The sequence below is a fragment of the Gopherus evgoodei genome, chromosome 2 (genome assembly GCF_007399415.2).
Source record: "Gopherus evgoodei ecotype Sinaloan lineage chromosome 2, rGopEvg1_v1.p, whole genome shotgun sequence".
Taxonomy (NCBI): domain Eukaryota; kingdom Metazoa; phylum Chordata; order Testudines; family Testudinidae; genus Gopherus; species Gopherus evgoodei.
In genome coordinates, this window is record NC_044323.1 from 112,987,906 (window position 1) to 113,003,828 (window position 15,923).

General features: G+C 41.7%; 1 protein-coding gene across 3 annotated transcripts in view; it reads right to left on the bottom strand.

The window, feature by feature from the left end:
• PTPN3 (protein tyrosine phosphatase non-receptor type 3) overlaps positions 1-15,923 on the bottom strand; it is a 372,274-nt gene that overhangs the window by 194,655 nt on the left and 161,696 nt on the right. For all 3 annotated transcript variants that reach the window (XM_030551500.1, XM_030551501.1, XM_030551499.1), the window contains exons 3-5: positions 3,494-3,601; positions 3,371-3,413; positions 2,086-2,164 (exon numbers count right to left, since the gene is read on the bottom strand). In XM_030551500.1, coding sequence (XP_030407360.1) covers positions 2,086-2,164; positions 3,371-3,413; positions 3,494-3,601 — 230 coding nt within the window. The remainder of the gene's footprint in view (positions 1-2,085; positions 2,165-3,370; positions 3,414-3,493; positions 3,602-15,923) is intronic.

The window sequence follows — 15,923 nt, forward strand, 5'->3', positions numbered from 1 at the left end:
GTCTGTGGGGCAGGGGCAGCTCAGAGCTCATGGACACTCTAAAACAGCTTTCAGACTCCCAGGGGGCTGTGTACCCTTGATTGAGAACCACTGAATCAGTGAACAGCAAGTTAGTGCACTATAAAATCACATCCTGGCTTGCTAAGCTCTAACTTCCCATGTAAACAAGCACTAGGAGCCACATCCTGCAAGCACTCCATTGCGGAAATCTCGATCTTCCATGACAGTGTATTCAGAAATAGGCCCTCTGTTTGTTACAAACATACAGTACTTGTGTTCAGTGATGTGGGGGGCCCTGAGTCAGTGATGTATGCAACAGCAATGAATTAGTTGAACATTTCTCACTTTTGGAGGAGAGCTATTTGTTTCAGACAAATCTATACCCTATTTTAAGTTGGGTATTTGATTTTTGGATGTGTATCTCTTTCCCATTCCTTGATTTCTAATAAGATGGTTTCTTCACATAACAGAACACCTTAGTATTCTCAGTTAGAACTCAGTTACAAAAGTCTTGTTGAAATGGTAACACAAGCCATATACGGTCCCTTAGAAGTACAATAAGTTACCTGATGAAACTGGCTGTTTTGATAATGAAAGGCTATGATTTTTTTGTATGCTAAAGGCCAGTATGATTCATGTTTTTCATATCAACGCTACTCACACTGCATATGTTGTGCCTTCCTGGTGTGACACAAACAGAGCTGATATGTAATAATGTTATGAATACCGGGATGTCACAATTTTACGAACAAAGTATGCAACTGGATCAGTGAGAGGAAGTTACTGCATATTTGGTTATTAGAATTTCCTGCATGACTGTATTGACCTAATTTGTACTGGGGGTAACAGCATGTTTATTTTACATCGACAGGCCTCAAAATCAAGGGAGTCTGTATCTGAAGGTGAGACGGATCTTCCTGCATAAGAACACCGAAGCACACACTTAAAAGAATGGGGTAAGCTGTTAGGTTCAAGGATTCTGTCTCTTGACTATAACCAGTTCCAAACCTTGTTCTGCCAAAGCTAGGAGTTATCAGATCAAAGAGTTATAATAAACAATGTTTTAAAGTGGCTCAATTCCTAGGAAAGGGCTGAGTTGCCAGGGGCTGACCAGGGAGCAGTCAGTAAGCTTTAACAGGGAGGAAAGTTGACAGTAGCTGGAAGATGAAATTCCCAGTTCAGGAATACACTAAAAATGGCAGCATGTCTACAGTTGCTTGGGTAAGCTGCTGAAATATGTACCTAAGATATCAGACAGGATTGTATTTGGACAGCCAGACTGAGCTGCTGTGGCTTTTCTGCTCTTTTTAGCATATTAGTTCCAACAGAGCTAGAACAGGTCTGTCTACCCAAGCTGGGAATTACACCTCCCAGCTGCTGCATAGACATACCCAGAGAGGCTCAGTGGAAAAGTCTACAGGGAATTAGTCATACTAAGCCCTGTGTGGAAGATGGTTAAACACTTGAAAACTAGATATATGCATAGTCTTTGTATTGTTTGTTTTTTTAGATGTTGTATATGAAATGCTTCTATTCTAAATACAAACCTTGCTTTAAGAAGGCTGTTTGATAACTACTGCCCTAGAGGATACAGAATTGCAGGGTCTGGACATAAGCAGACCTGCTGAGGTAAATCACAGGTGATACACAGGGGACTACAACCCAGGACCCACTCTGAGCATAGGAGAATCAAATGACACCACCTCCAGACAGAGGTGACAGTTTGAGGCCAGAGGTCTACACTCAGGGTATACTCCGAAAGATCAGGCGGAGTCAGAGATGCAATTAACTTGTCAACTGTGACACTGTGTCACATTAAACTGTATGCCTGTACCTTCTGAAAATGAGCTCTATGTGCTAGGAACTATTCAGTCTGTACCCTATCACCAGCTGTATAACATGACACACACCTAACATACTATATAAATACTAAACACTTTACTTAAACAGCAAATCCCCACACCTTTTACATTAAACAGATTTTAGAATAAATATATAGAAACAATTGCAGTCTAACATCAGAAAATGCAAAGAGACTGTTACGAATTCTTAGTTGATGGATGTAAATTTTGAAAATAAAGTTACCTGGTTTGTTCCTGCTGCAGCGTGTTGGGATCAGGTATAAAAAATCTTACTCGAAAATGGATAGTGCAGGGAAAACCTCCTATAATGTTTTACAAATGAAAATCAGTATTTCTGATTTATTTCTGTAAAATGTATAGAAAAAACTAGAACAGAAAACAACCATATAATATGACAAATCTGATATACTTTCTTTTTTTTTTTTTTTCCCACATGGGAAGAAATCATGAAATACATCTATTCACTATTCCCGCACTCCCACTATATTCTTAAGTCTTTTGCTACTTTCAGAGCAAGAACACACAAATATATCTTTCTTTGAAAAACAATCTTGTTCATGAAGCAGTTATCAGCATGGTCTAGTCAGTTACCTTCTTTTATATTTTTAACAGTACCATTTTTAACACAGCAATTTGTGTTGGAAAAAAGTACATTCCATTCCTTCCGGCATTAAAAGAGGAAAGTCTTAAAAAAGAGGAAAAATACACCTAATGCAAGTATCCCATAAGACAAGCAAGAATGTTATATCAGGAAAATTTAGAGAATCCTCTATATTTCCTCTTGTGGAAAACAAACAGTAGCAAAGCTTTAACAATTGTTGTTCATACCTAACTTTTAACCTTATTTAAAATCACACACAAGCTATCAAATGAGCTAGAATCGAGATCAAAAACAGAATTTATATTTCAACTTCACTAGTGATTATATGGCTTTGACATCATCTGCACTGAGAAAAAAATTATTACCAGAAGTTGTTTATAAATGGTTCATGCTAAAAACAATTACGCCCTGTAATTTTTATATATATATATTTTTTAAAGACTGAGTTCAAACACTATAAACTAATTTTGCTCCACTCTGGCCAGTCTAAGAGCTTTACCTGAAATGGTTTAAAAACCATATTTGAAACCATTACATTCTTACCCCATCAATAACTTACCAGGCTTTTGGTCAAAAATTCCTCCCCTCTACTGCTGACATCAGTGGGAACAGCAATGTACCGAAGTCACCGAACAGCTACTATTTTCATTACTATGTTGTCTAACTTTGCTCAGACCAGGGCTAAAGGACAGAGTGGTAATGTCAGTGACCTACAATGTCTAATCTACACTGGAGCAGCTACCACTACTGAAGCTTAATCAGTAGTAAGAACTGTGGAAAGTTTTGCCAAAAAGTCTACTGTTTATGTCCAAAAGTGAAGTTCAGAACTGTGTTTTTTCTAATCAACGATATAGGTAGAAGAGGAATTCGGCCAGAAAAAGTTAGATTTTTATGTAAAGTATCTTACCTTTAAGCTGTTTTCTAATAGGTTTGCTTGATTCGAGCCATCGCTATGAAATGAAAAATTAGATGAATTTTTTAAAAAGAACTTTAAAAATATATATTTTTTAAAATGTAACACTATACTTACAGGGGAATCTACTGACTCTTCATTTTGTTGTAAACCAAAATATTCCTTCTCTGTCACACCCAAGTGGTTATAGGCCATATCTAACAAAACCTGACCAGTATCTTGTTTCTGAAAACAAAGAACACTCCATAAATGAAATGCACACACTTTTGTTTTTAATTAAAAATCTAAATGGAAAAATTGGTTATAAGATTTAGTATATAAATAAAATGGTTAAAAATTTCTCAGAACAGAGATCATTAGACATAGAGTACATTAAAGTGAATAATCTCTCACTAAAAAAAACACTCTTAAGGTTGCCAAAATCACACTCAAAAGTTCAGAAGTATCAGAATTTAGGTTGTCTATACAACTTTAATTCTTCCCCCCTTGTGAACACATTGTGATACACTCTTTAATAAAAAGATCACATACTATTTGTTCTCCAGGACCCCTGCCTTATTCAGTGCACAGGATGGATGATGCCAGTGGCATAACAAGGCCCCAGAGTGCCCTGGTGCAAGAAGAGGTGACGGGTCCCCTCTCCCAGCCTCCTCATTCTCCAGAGTGGGTACCTGGGTCCCCAGCCACCCCCTACAACCCTTCCCCAGCAGCCACCTTACCCTCTACTGCCTGGGGCAGGGGTCCTGCTCCCCATCTGCTCCCTGCAACCCTTCCCCTGCCGCCACTCTGCTCAACCACAAGGAGAGCTGGATACCTGCCACTCAAGTTCTCACACACTGCACACCAGCCTGAATTCCCCATACGGCCCCCCACAATCCACACACTCCAAGCCCATATACTCTTCTTGGCCTCCAGCAACTCATTCCAACCCAGTCAACCCCCACACCTTTTTGGATGAACTCCTCACTGCTGAAGCAGTGGTCATACAGCGAATCTAAAGTGGCAGCAGGAGGCTTTCCAGGCAGTGAGGCTCTCAAGGGCTGGAGCAGTAGGTGTGGGCTGAAGCCCTGGCAGTGCCATCAGGAGCAGCCCCAAGCCGTTCAGTCACAATCTTACTTGCACTGGGGGGCCAGGGGAAGAAGTAGCAACAGAGGGGTGGGGGATTGCTTCCTACTCCTTGGAGCCCTTAAGGAAGGGGTAAGAGCCCCCCCAGCAGCTTGGTTGGGTGGGCCACTAGTTGGCCTATAGGTGGAGTGGTCTCTGCTGGTTGAGACCCATCACCTCATGGGCCCAGGGGTAAATGCACCACAGGATGGTGCTCTGTTAATAAGAAGCTACTCAATATTTTGTTTGACTCTCATTATTCAATGTATGGCTCAGGCCTTTTCTTCTGCACACTAGTCAAATCCTACTTTGAAGACAATTATGGATTTCCCCATATACTTATCTATGGCACTCATCATTACAGTATCTGAATGCTTCACAAACATTACGTTTTTTTTGGTGAAGTGAGGGGATAGAATTAGTTCCATTTTACAAATGGCAAACTGAGGCACGTAGATGAAAAGTATCCACTAATTGTGGGTGCTCAATTTGAGATGCTTAGGACCTGATATTTCAGAGTACTCGTTATTAGATATCACTTTAATATGTTCAAGCACAGCTCCCACTGACTTCTGCAGTTGTAAGTGTGATGCTTCCCAGCAGTACCCAGAGTTATGAGGCATCTCACTACCACCCGCTCTTAGCGTGAGGAAGCCTTGTCAGTGCCTGCCGGGGTCAGCTCCTGACTCCATCAGCCACAGGTAACACAAGCCCTCCCCTCTCCGACTATGCAGACTGTATAGTCCTTTTGCAGATAGATTCACTCCAACCACCCAGTCCTCCAGGCATTCCCCTTGGATGTCCAGCCGCTTATCCATCAGAAACTCACAGGACTACTAGATTCTTGCTCCCAAAACTCAGTACACAACAGCTTAACAGATATGCTTCACTCCAGATCACTGTTCCACTTAACACACAGCACTTAGATTTGTTTATAGAGAAAGCAAGTACAGTATAAGTTTATTTAACAAAGAACAAGATTCAAATAATTGATTCCAGTAGTTCTGTTTACTAAGGGTTACATATAAAATAAAATCATAACATGTACTCTAGAGCCAACTTCAAGATGCCCTCTTGTCTAATAAGGTGCTGCTTACTCAAAGTCCTTCTCAGTGTTTTTCAACCAGAAAGGCTGAGACCCTTTTTTCAGGAGACCAAGCCCACCGGCAGCTTGTCTATCCAGATAAGGATGCCAGGGCATCTTTCTGCAACCTATCTGTATTAAGGGGGCTCAGGGCTGGGCATAGGGGGGTGATGGCTCCGGCTGGAGATGAAGGCTCTGGGGTAGGACTGGGGATGAGGGGGTTTCGGTGTAGGAGGGGGCTCAGGGCTGGGGCAGAGGGTTGGGGTGCAGGGGGTGAGGGCTCCAGCTGGGGAGGCAGGCTCTGGTGTGAGGCTAGGGAGCAAGGGTTCGAGATGTAGGCTCGCTGCAGCAGATCAGGGCCGGGTGAGAGTCGCCTCTCCCCAGCTACGGCAACTCCAATGAGGCTCAGCTGGGTGAGAGGCGCCTCTCCCCGCCCACGGCAGTTCTGGTGGGGCGGGGCTGGGCTGGACTGGGGTGGGGAAGTCTCTCCACGACTGCTCTGGTGGGGCAGGGCTGGGCCAGGACAGGACAGGAGCCTCTCCCCAGCTGCAACAGCTCCAGTGGGGCTGGGCTGGACTGAGGGAGAAGCACCTCACCCAACCTGACGGCCCTTGATAGCCTGCTGTGCAGTTGCACAGCTTACAGGGAATTTAGGCTGTCAGCTCAAGCTCAACAAGGCTAAAACAGAGCCCTTCATCTCAGTTGTTCTCCCAACCACTCCCTACTACCTCCTTTCTCACTACAGACACCACCACAGCCTGCCCATCACACAGGTCCATATCCTGGCTGTCATCTTCAACTTGAACCTCACTTGAGGTCCTCTCATCCAGGATATATCTAAATTTTGCCATTTTTTCTCTGCATAACATTCTAAGATGTGCTCTTTCCTATCCATCCACCCAGCTAAAATTCTTGTCCAGGCTCTCACCATCTCAGTTACTGCAACATCCACTTCTCTGTCTTGATAATCTTGCCCCACTCATAATATCCATTCAGAACGCTGCTACAAAGATCTTTTCCCTAACCTTTCACTTTGACTATGTCATCTCTCTCTTTGCACCCTCTATCACTTAAAATGCAAGCTTCATGTCCTATCTCACCCACCCAATCATTTCTCTTTCACTACCAAGATGTTGTCTCATGTCTCCAGTCATCCCATGATGGCAGCCTCCATTGCCACCTTATTATATTTTCAAACAAGTACCTTCAAGCTACCCTCCTACTTGGGAGGAGCTCTCCATAATCATCCCCAAAGCTACCTCATTATCCACCTTTAATTCCCTCAAAAAAGTCTTGTTTTCACTGATGCTTATAAAAAACTTAACATTTGAGCCACTGGGGCACTGAGACCACTGCCTATCGTGACCAATATTGTCTCATTGTTTCCTTGTACTCTCCTGCCTGTTACCAACCATCTGTCATCTCTGGTGTTATACTAGATTGTAAACTCTGTGACAAAGACTCTTCTAATGTAGACACAGCTATGCAAGCTAAAAAGTGCTTTTGCCAGGGCAGTTTATATAGGCTTGTTGAGTTAAATAAGCTGTACTGGCAAAACCATTTTTATGCCAGCGGAACTATGTCTACACTACAGCTTTGACCAGCATAAAGTCTCCCCCTAATTCTCCCACCCCTCCCAAAAATAAATCATACCTTGACATTGCTATGCTGGCCAAGTTTTTAGTGTAGACCGGTCTTCGCCACATCATATTTTGAGATCCTCTGATGAAGTATACCATTGAGTGCCAAGTACTTTATAGAGGTAGGTATTTTTATCCCCATTTTACATGGGAGGAAACAGAAGGAACAAGATGATTGTAACTGAGTTGCATTTGAAGTAGAATTCAGTTCTCCTAACCCCCAATGCCCTAGTTTAATGATTAGGCCCATAGGGTATCCAATAGATAGAGAATAAAGTTATGGACAATCCACATGAAACAACGTATTTGTGATTGCAGAAACCTTTCCTAAAACTCACACTTAGAAAGAGTATCCTAATATAGGAGAAATCAATATTAGGAGATTTAAACATTTTTCTACAGAGATTAAGCTCCTTCAAAATTCCTACTTATTCTGGCATTAAAATGCAGGCCACCTCATCCTCTCCAAACACACATGCGCATACTTCAGATTACTATCAAGAATTTAATACCTGGCAGTAAACATTCCTTTCAGTTTAATCACCTCATAACAAGTGTTCACAATAGTCACCTCCATTAAAAAGATCCCTCCTGAATTTAACCTCATTGATACAAACTTGGCAGATTTATTAAACATAGGACTGCCACAGTCAAAACATTTCCACCATGCACCTACTTCCCCCCTCTGACACTTACTAGAATTACTTTCCAGATTTATGTGGAATAATTGTAGAGCTGAAACTCAAAATCCTCTAGCTTCTTAGAGAGCACAATGCTATTGTCTTGGACTTCGATTACAAGTTCTCTAAATATATTCTTTAATACTTATATTCACTAGTACCTAGAGGCTAAGTAGGCTAGGGCCATATTGTGCTAGTAGAAAGTGATAGTCCCTACCCCAAAGAACCTACGATATGGAATTTATTATACACACATGCATATCTCTCACCAACAAATGCAGTCTCTTCTGGGTGATAGTTTAACAGCAACACTCTACACAAGTGGTTTTCAAAGTTCAGGTCACAACCCAGTACTGGGCACTGGGTCGCCTTGCTCAGCACCCAGGGACCCTGGTAGCCGGCCAGTAAAAACTAGTAGTCTCTAACTGTTCTGACACTGTGCTGCACCCCGGAAGCAGCCAGCAGCAGGTCCGGCTCCTAGGCCGGGGGGCCACAAGGCTCCGTGTGCTGCCCCCACACTGAGCACCAGCTCCACACTCCCATTGGCCAGGAACCAGCTAATGGGAGCTGGTGGAGTGATGGGGGCGGTGCCTGCAGGCGAGAGTCGCATGGAGCCGCTTGTGTGCCTACGCCTAGGAGACGGGACCTTCTGGTGCAGTGAGGTGCGGTGCCAGGACAGGCGGGAAAGCTTGTCTCTGCACTCCGGCAGCACCACTGACCGGGAATTGCCGGACGTAAGCCTGTGCCCCAGTCCCCTGCCCCAGGCCCTGACCCCCCTCAAACCCAGAGCCCCTTTCCTGCACCCCTAACATCTCATCCCCAGCCCCAACCCAAATCCTGCATCCCCAGTCCAGAGCCTTGACACTTTCACAAACCCCAACCATCTGCCCCAGCCCTGAGCCCCCTCCTGCACCCCAAACTCCTCATCCACGGCTCCACCCCAGAGCCTGCACCCCCAGCCCAGAGCCCTGACTCTACTTCCACACTCCAATCCCCTGCCCCAGCCCTGACCCTCCCAAACCCAGAGCCCCTTCCTGTACCCCAATCCCTCATCCCCAGCTCTACCCCAAAGCCTGCACCCACAGCCCTGAGCCCCTTCCCACACTCCAAACCTCTCATCCCCAGCTCCATTGGGTCATGGGCATCAACAATTTTCTTCAACTGGTTCACCAGAAAAAAAGTTTGAAAACCACTGCTCTACATCTTCCTCTTCCTCTCCCCCATGACAGCCCTAACCTTGCTTTCTACCAAAGTCACAGTTCTATAATGGCATTTTCTTTTGAAAATTGAGCCTCATTTCAGAAAAATAACACCCATTGCGCCCTCTCCTGCAATCCTGCTATGTGTTGTTCAAAGCCCACGCACCTTAATTTATATCGCTTTCACAGCCCCTTAGCCAGGAATTGGACTAGTTGGGGGTATGTCTGACACTCTGTGCAACCTTGAACAAACCACTAAACATGTGCCTAAGTTCCCCATCAGTGTTTGCATCATGAAATGTGCCTGCCTTTCTAACAGACACATCAGATTCCTACAAGGTAAACAGAGACCTCTCCAGAGTTAAATCTGCAATCAAGCATCAGTATATGACAGCCATTCTGTGTTCAGTGACCCAGATAAGGCCACACAGCAATTCTCTCCACAACGGTCTGCTGTCCATATGGTAATGAATGACACTAGAGAGAAGACTGTGAAATGCTGGTACCTGAATGGGAAAATGGGAAAATGCTTGGAATAGCATGAAAAATCCTTGCCATAATCAAAATGAAGAGATGTGAAGACCAAGTGGAGGATGGAAACAAAAGGAGAGAAGGGTAGAGGACAACCCAATATATATACAGAAAATAAAATTGAGGGGAAACAAACAAAAGAAAGAATAGACCACAAAGGTGCAGCTACTGCAATAAGACTCAGCACAATAAGTGCCATAATCTTACTCAGTACTTTCGACAATACTTAAAAGGAAAGTTCCAGCACTGAAGATTTTACAATCCTATTTAACAGATTAAAATGTGTACTCCCTGGGACAATACACAAGATGACAAAAAACAGCCTTTGCATGTCAGATGTCTTTGCCACTATTATAAATTACAACATTATTGTAGATGCATCATGACAATACCCTTCTCTGAAAAACAGTGGGGGAAAAATTAAGCATCTCAAAGTTCCTTGAGCAGCTGAAACTGCATGCCACAACAACCCAACAACTCCAGTGAAAAAACTGACTTCAGCCTTACTGGAACCAAAAAAACCCAAAAAAACAACTGACTAGAGAATTGATTCTCGAAATATACCCAGCTATTGATTAACAAGATTTTTCTGATGTTTCTGAAATAAACAAATTCAAGTACACAAACAAAATCAATTTCATTCTGGTTCAAACATCCTCCAAGCCTTGTTTTATAGATCTTGGTCTACTCAAGAAAAATAAGTTAAAAATGTGTACCAAAGCACTAAGAGACACTCAGCCTTGCTTGGCTGAGTAGCAAGCACTAACTCTCAGAGACTATTTATGGTCTTCAGGTTTACACGTAAATGTACGTCAAAAAAGATTCCAAGATGCTCAATAGGCAGAGTCAACTCTGATTTGACAGCCATCTCTGTGGATATGATAGGAATAGAGAAACATCACATCTCTTGAAAGCCAAGTGGCAAGTGAAGTTATTCCCACATTATTAATGCTTGATAAGTTTGACTTTCACAAGGAATGCCTTGTTCAAAAAATGACCAGTTTAAAAGAAAAATCACGGTTCCAAAAAACAGATTCAGAAAGGGCATCTTAGATTAGAAACAACAGCACAAAAGAGAGAAAGTAATATAGGCAAGTCTTTTTACACGGAAAAGCAAGTTTAAATGCTTTTCTGCAAGTCTCTCTCACCTGTAGAAGTCCAGAGGTACAAACTTCCAACATAGTTAGGCTTGGCAGAATTTAATATATATATATATTTTTTTACAAATTCATCAGATATCAATATTGAGTGTTATGTGTTTTTTCTATTTTTATTTATTTAAATATTCACAGTTGCATAAATATTATGGGTTTTGAGAACTTCTTTCCATTTTATTAATTACATTCTCATACTTATGGAAATTATAGAGGGGTCAGACAATTATTTAATGCCAGTAGACGTTGAGATTCAAGAAGTTAGAGCTTTATAACCATTAAAACACAAATTGTCAACATCATATATCAAAATATAGAAAGTAAATAGCCTTAAGTCGAACTCTAATACGTTCTCAAGTAGAAATTTTCCTTCTTTGCCTATATGTAAATTTTAATTATCAGTAGAAATATATTTTCAACAATACATGAGTGTATAGTGAAACTGACATTTACCAATAAAATTCAATCCTTCTGAGCCTAAATATAGTAATTCCTGACAAGTATATGAACCAGTGAGTTAAAATCAGAGAGCCACAACTTTCTTTCTAGTACCACCTGTTTGCTCCCATTTGCTATTGGAACATTTGAAAGGAAAACTCTAGTTATTTTTATACCAAAACTTACATAAGGAATGTGTATTATTGCTATATAAACATTTGTAAAAGAGCTCAGCATCATGAGTGCATTTTACACGACTTAGAATAAAAGTGGTATTTCCCCCAATAAGGGAATCATATGCACAGTGATCCCATCTCATCATATTGCTTTGAAGTTGAAGGACAAGGAAAGCACCACCCAGCCTCCTAAGAGTGAAACCCTGTGAATACTTTTAAAACAAAGTATTCTATACCACACTTGGTTTCAGAGGTACTTGTGAAGGGAGAGAATTTCCTGTCACTGGTTTGAATTCACTTCCATCCTTTGGACAGTGTTCCAGATGGATGCAAGTGTCATGATGGAGCAGAAGGAAGAGATCATTTCAGCACATATAGGTAACCTTGACTTTCATCTATAAGGGAAATGACAGCCACGGTCATTTGGGGGCACAGATGTGTGTGTTCTTGCCATCTGAGCTACTAAAAACGGTGGATAACCACAATCTATACTGATTAAAGCTTCTGAGATGCCTTCAAGGTAAGTCTCAGGTACAACAAGCTATACTAGGCAAAGCCTTCAAGTAAAGGCATAGGTGACTGTGAGGAAGTCTACATCTGAAAGGTTGAATTTGTGGTCACTCTTAGTATTTGGGAATTCTAGAGTAACATGTCTAGTAAGAATACCAACAATCCTGAACATGACAGTCCAGCAGACACCTTCAGAAAAGAGGAAAGTTATGTACTGTCAGTTACTCAAGCTACTTACCCTGCCGAACACTACCTTTCTCTTATTCTGACTGGTTCTGATACTCTTGGGTTTCAACTATCCAGGTACCTACCGATCCAGTCACTAGGAAGGCAAGGAAATCTATTCCATTTTTTTTTGATGAAAAGGAGATAGATCACAGACTCCCTGCTGGTTTCACAAAATTCAGAAGTTCACCAATTGAATAAAGAAGGGTGCCTGAATTCAACTTTCTGGAACTTCATAATTGCAAAGAGGTGAGGGGACACAGTCTCCCAAAATGATATTTGAAGATGTTATGTACCACATCTCCACTTTAAAATGCTACTAGTAGATCTCTGCAGCTATTTCAGCAGTACACTCATGATAAATACATTAAAATTCAAAATAAATATTAGCTGTGAAATATCTCTGGGTCTCAGTTTTTTTTGCAGTTTTAAAGTATACTTGGAAAGAAGAAAATTGTAACAGCATAAGAATGGCCCACACCAGGTCAGATCAATGGTCCATCTAGCCCAGTATCCCGTCTTCCAACAGTGGCCAATGCCAGGTGTTTCAGCTGGAATGAACAGAACAGAGCAATTATCAAGTGAACCATCCCCTCGTCATTTAGTCCCAGCATCTGGAAGTCAGAGGATCAGATCATTCCTATTGATTTCATTTGGAGAAATGACGTGTGTGCGTGCTTGCGCATGCATATTTTTACATGTATTTGAACAGGATTTTGACAAATAGTTTAAATTAATACAGTTTTGTTTACTTTATGTTTATATGTTATATAATGGAATTGCCAAATGAAGAGCTGCCTTGTCCACTTCTGCCTGAGAACAAGCTTGTATATGATCGCCTAGCTGTGAAAAGGAGTTTGTAGGCTAATGCTGAAAATTTATACATCTCTACCTCAATACAACACTGTCCTCAGGAGCCAAAAAAAATCTTACCGCGTTATAGGTGAAACCGCGTTATAGCAAACTTGCTTTGATCCACCAGAGTGTGCAGCGCCCCCCCCTTACCCCCCAGAGCACTGCTTTACTGCGTTATATCCAAATTCATGTTATATCGGGTCATGTTACAGCAGGGTAGAGGTATAATTGAATATTTCACTGATCACATGAGCAGAAAAATACCCTAATGTGCTTATTCAGTCTGTTTTAATGTTCTCTTCATTTATACATGCCCTCCACTGACCCCCATCACTGAATCACTGAATTAAGTTGCAAGTTTTCAAGGTGTGATCTCTAGGTCTGCGGATTCTTCCAAGGACACATCAGTTCCTAGATAACTAGATTTTGGAACCTACACTGACTTCCAGACATGCTTTGCCTTCTGAGCCACTTCCTATACTTTCAATCACATACTGAGAAAGCTCCAATCTCAGTTTGGTTGTTAGCTGCAGGAATCAAAATATGGTTAAGTCCTGTTTCACTCATGGGCAGTGACTGAAAAGTAATTTAAATCCATGGTCATTCCAGAAATCTGGCAAACACAACAAACAAAACAAGCAAATAGGTTTTTACTCTGCACAATCAAACCACCAGAGTCAATTTAGGCCTGGTCTACACTAGAAACTTAAGTCAACATACGCTGCGTTATCTAATCTTTTTATTACTGACTTTGGCACAAAAAGTGGGAATGTGCTAATAAAGTTTGTGGATAACACGAAGCTGGGAGGTACTGCCAATACAGAGAGGGACCAGGATATCCTACAGGTAGATCTGGATGACCTTGTAAACTGGAGTAATAGTAATAGGATGAAATTTAACAGTGAAAAGTGCAAGGTCATGCATTTAGGGATTAATAAGAATTTTTGTTATAAACTGGGGATGTATCACTTGGAAGTAACAGAGGAGGAGAAGGACCTCGGAGTATCGGTTGATCACAGGATGACTATGAGCCGCCAATGTGATATGGTTGTGAAAAAAGCGAATGCGGTCTTGGGATGCATCAGGTGAAGTATTTCCAGTAGAGATAAGGAGGTGTTAGTGCCGTTATACAAGGCACTGGTGAAACCTCATCTGGAATACTGTGTACAGTTCTGGTCTCCCACGTTTAAGAAGGATGAATTCAAACTGGAACAGGTACAGAGAAGGCTACTAGGATGATCCAAGGAATGGAAAACCTGTCTTATGAAAAGAGACTCAATGAGCTTGGCTTGTTTAGCCTAACCAAAAGAAGGCTGAAGGGAGATATGACTGCTCTCTCTAAGTATATCAGAGGAATAAATACCAGGGAGGGAGAGGTATTATTTAAGCTCAGTATCAGTGTGGACACAAGAACAAATGGATATAAACTGGCCATCGGGAAGTTTAGACTTGGAATTAGATGAAAGTTTCTAACAATCAGAGGAGTGAAGTTCTGGAACAGCCTTCCAAGGGGAGCAGTGGAGGCAAAAGATATATTTGGCTTCAAGACTAAGCTTGATAAATTTATGGAAGGGATGGTATGATGGGATAGCCTAATTTTGGCAATTAATTGATCTTTAACTATTAGCGGTAAATATGTCCAATGGCCTCTGATGGGACACTATATAGGGTGTCTGGCTGGTGAGTCTTGCCCACATGCTCAGGGTTTAGCTGATCACCATATTTGGGGTCAGGAAGGAATTTTCCTCCAGGGCAGATTGGCGGAGTGTCATAAACAGATAGCTAAGGGTTAATGTCTCTTTCACCTGGAAAGAAGTAACCTGAAACACCTGACCAGAGGACCAATCAGGAAACAAGACTTTTTCAAATCTGGGTGGAGGGAAGTTTGTGTCTGAGTTCTTTGTTCTAGGGTTCTGCCTGTCTCTCTCTCGGCTATGAGAAGATTTCTGTCTCTTGCTTTCTAATCTTCTGTTTCCCAGTTGTAAGTACAAAAGATCAAATAGTGATTTATATGTTTTTTTTGTATTTACATGGTGTACTTGCTGGAGTGTTTTGAATTGTATTCTTTTTTAATAAAGCTGTTTATTCATATTTCTTTTAAGCAACTGACCCTGTATTTGTCACCTTAATACAGAGAGACCATTTTTATGTATTTTTTCTTTCTTTTTACATAAAGCTTTCTTTTAAGACCTGTTGGAGTTTTTCTTTAGTGGGGAACTCCAGGGAATTGAGTCTGTGCTCACCAGGGAATTGGTGGGAGGAAGAAGTCAGGGGGAAATCTGTGTATGTTAGATTTACTAGCCTGACTTTGCATTCCCTCTGGTTGAAAAGGGAAGCACTTCTGTTTCCAGGACTGGAAATAGGGAGGGAACACCTGGAGGGGGGAAGGGAAATGGTTTATTCTCCTTTGTTGTGAGACTCAAGGGATTTGGGTCTTGGGGTCCCCAGAGAAGGTTTTTGGGGGGACCAGAGTGCCCCAAAACACTCTAATTTTTTGGGTGGTGGCAGCTTTACCAGGTTCAAGCTGGTAACTAAGCTTGGAGGTTTTCATGCTAACCCCCATATTTTGGATGCTAAGATCCAAATCTGGGACTAGGGTTTTTTTGCCTTCCTCTGCAGCATAGGGCACGGGTCACTTGCTGGAGGACTCTGTGAACCTTGAAGTCTTTAAACCACAAGTTGAGGACTTCAATAGCTCAGACATAGGTCAGAGGTTTGTTACAAGAATGGATGCGTGAGATTCTGCAGCCTGCGTTGTGCAGGTCAGACTAGAAGAGAATAATGGTCCTTTCTGACCTTAAAGTCTATGAGTCCCATGTGATGTTCATTCTTTTAAAAAGCTAGTAAACAAAAAGTATCAATACCATACACTGATTGTAAAAACTCAGACATTTCTTTGTATTTACAAAAGGCTATAAGATAAAGATACAGTTAAGATACCTAAGTTTAGC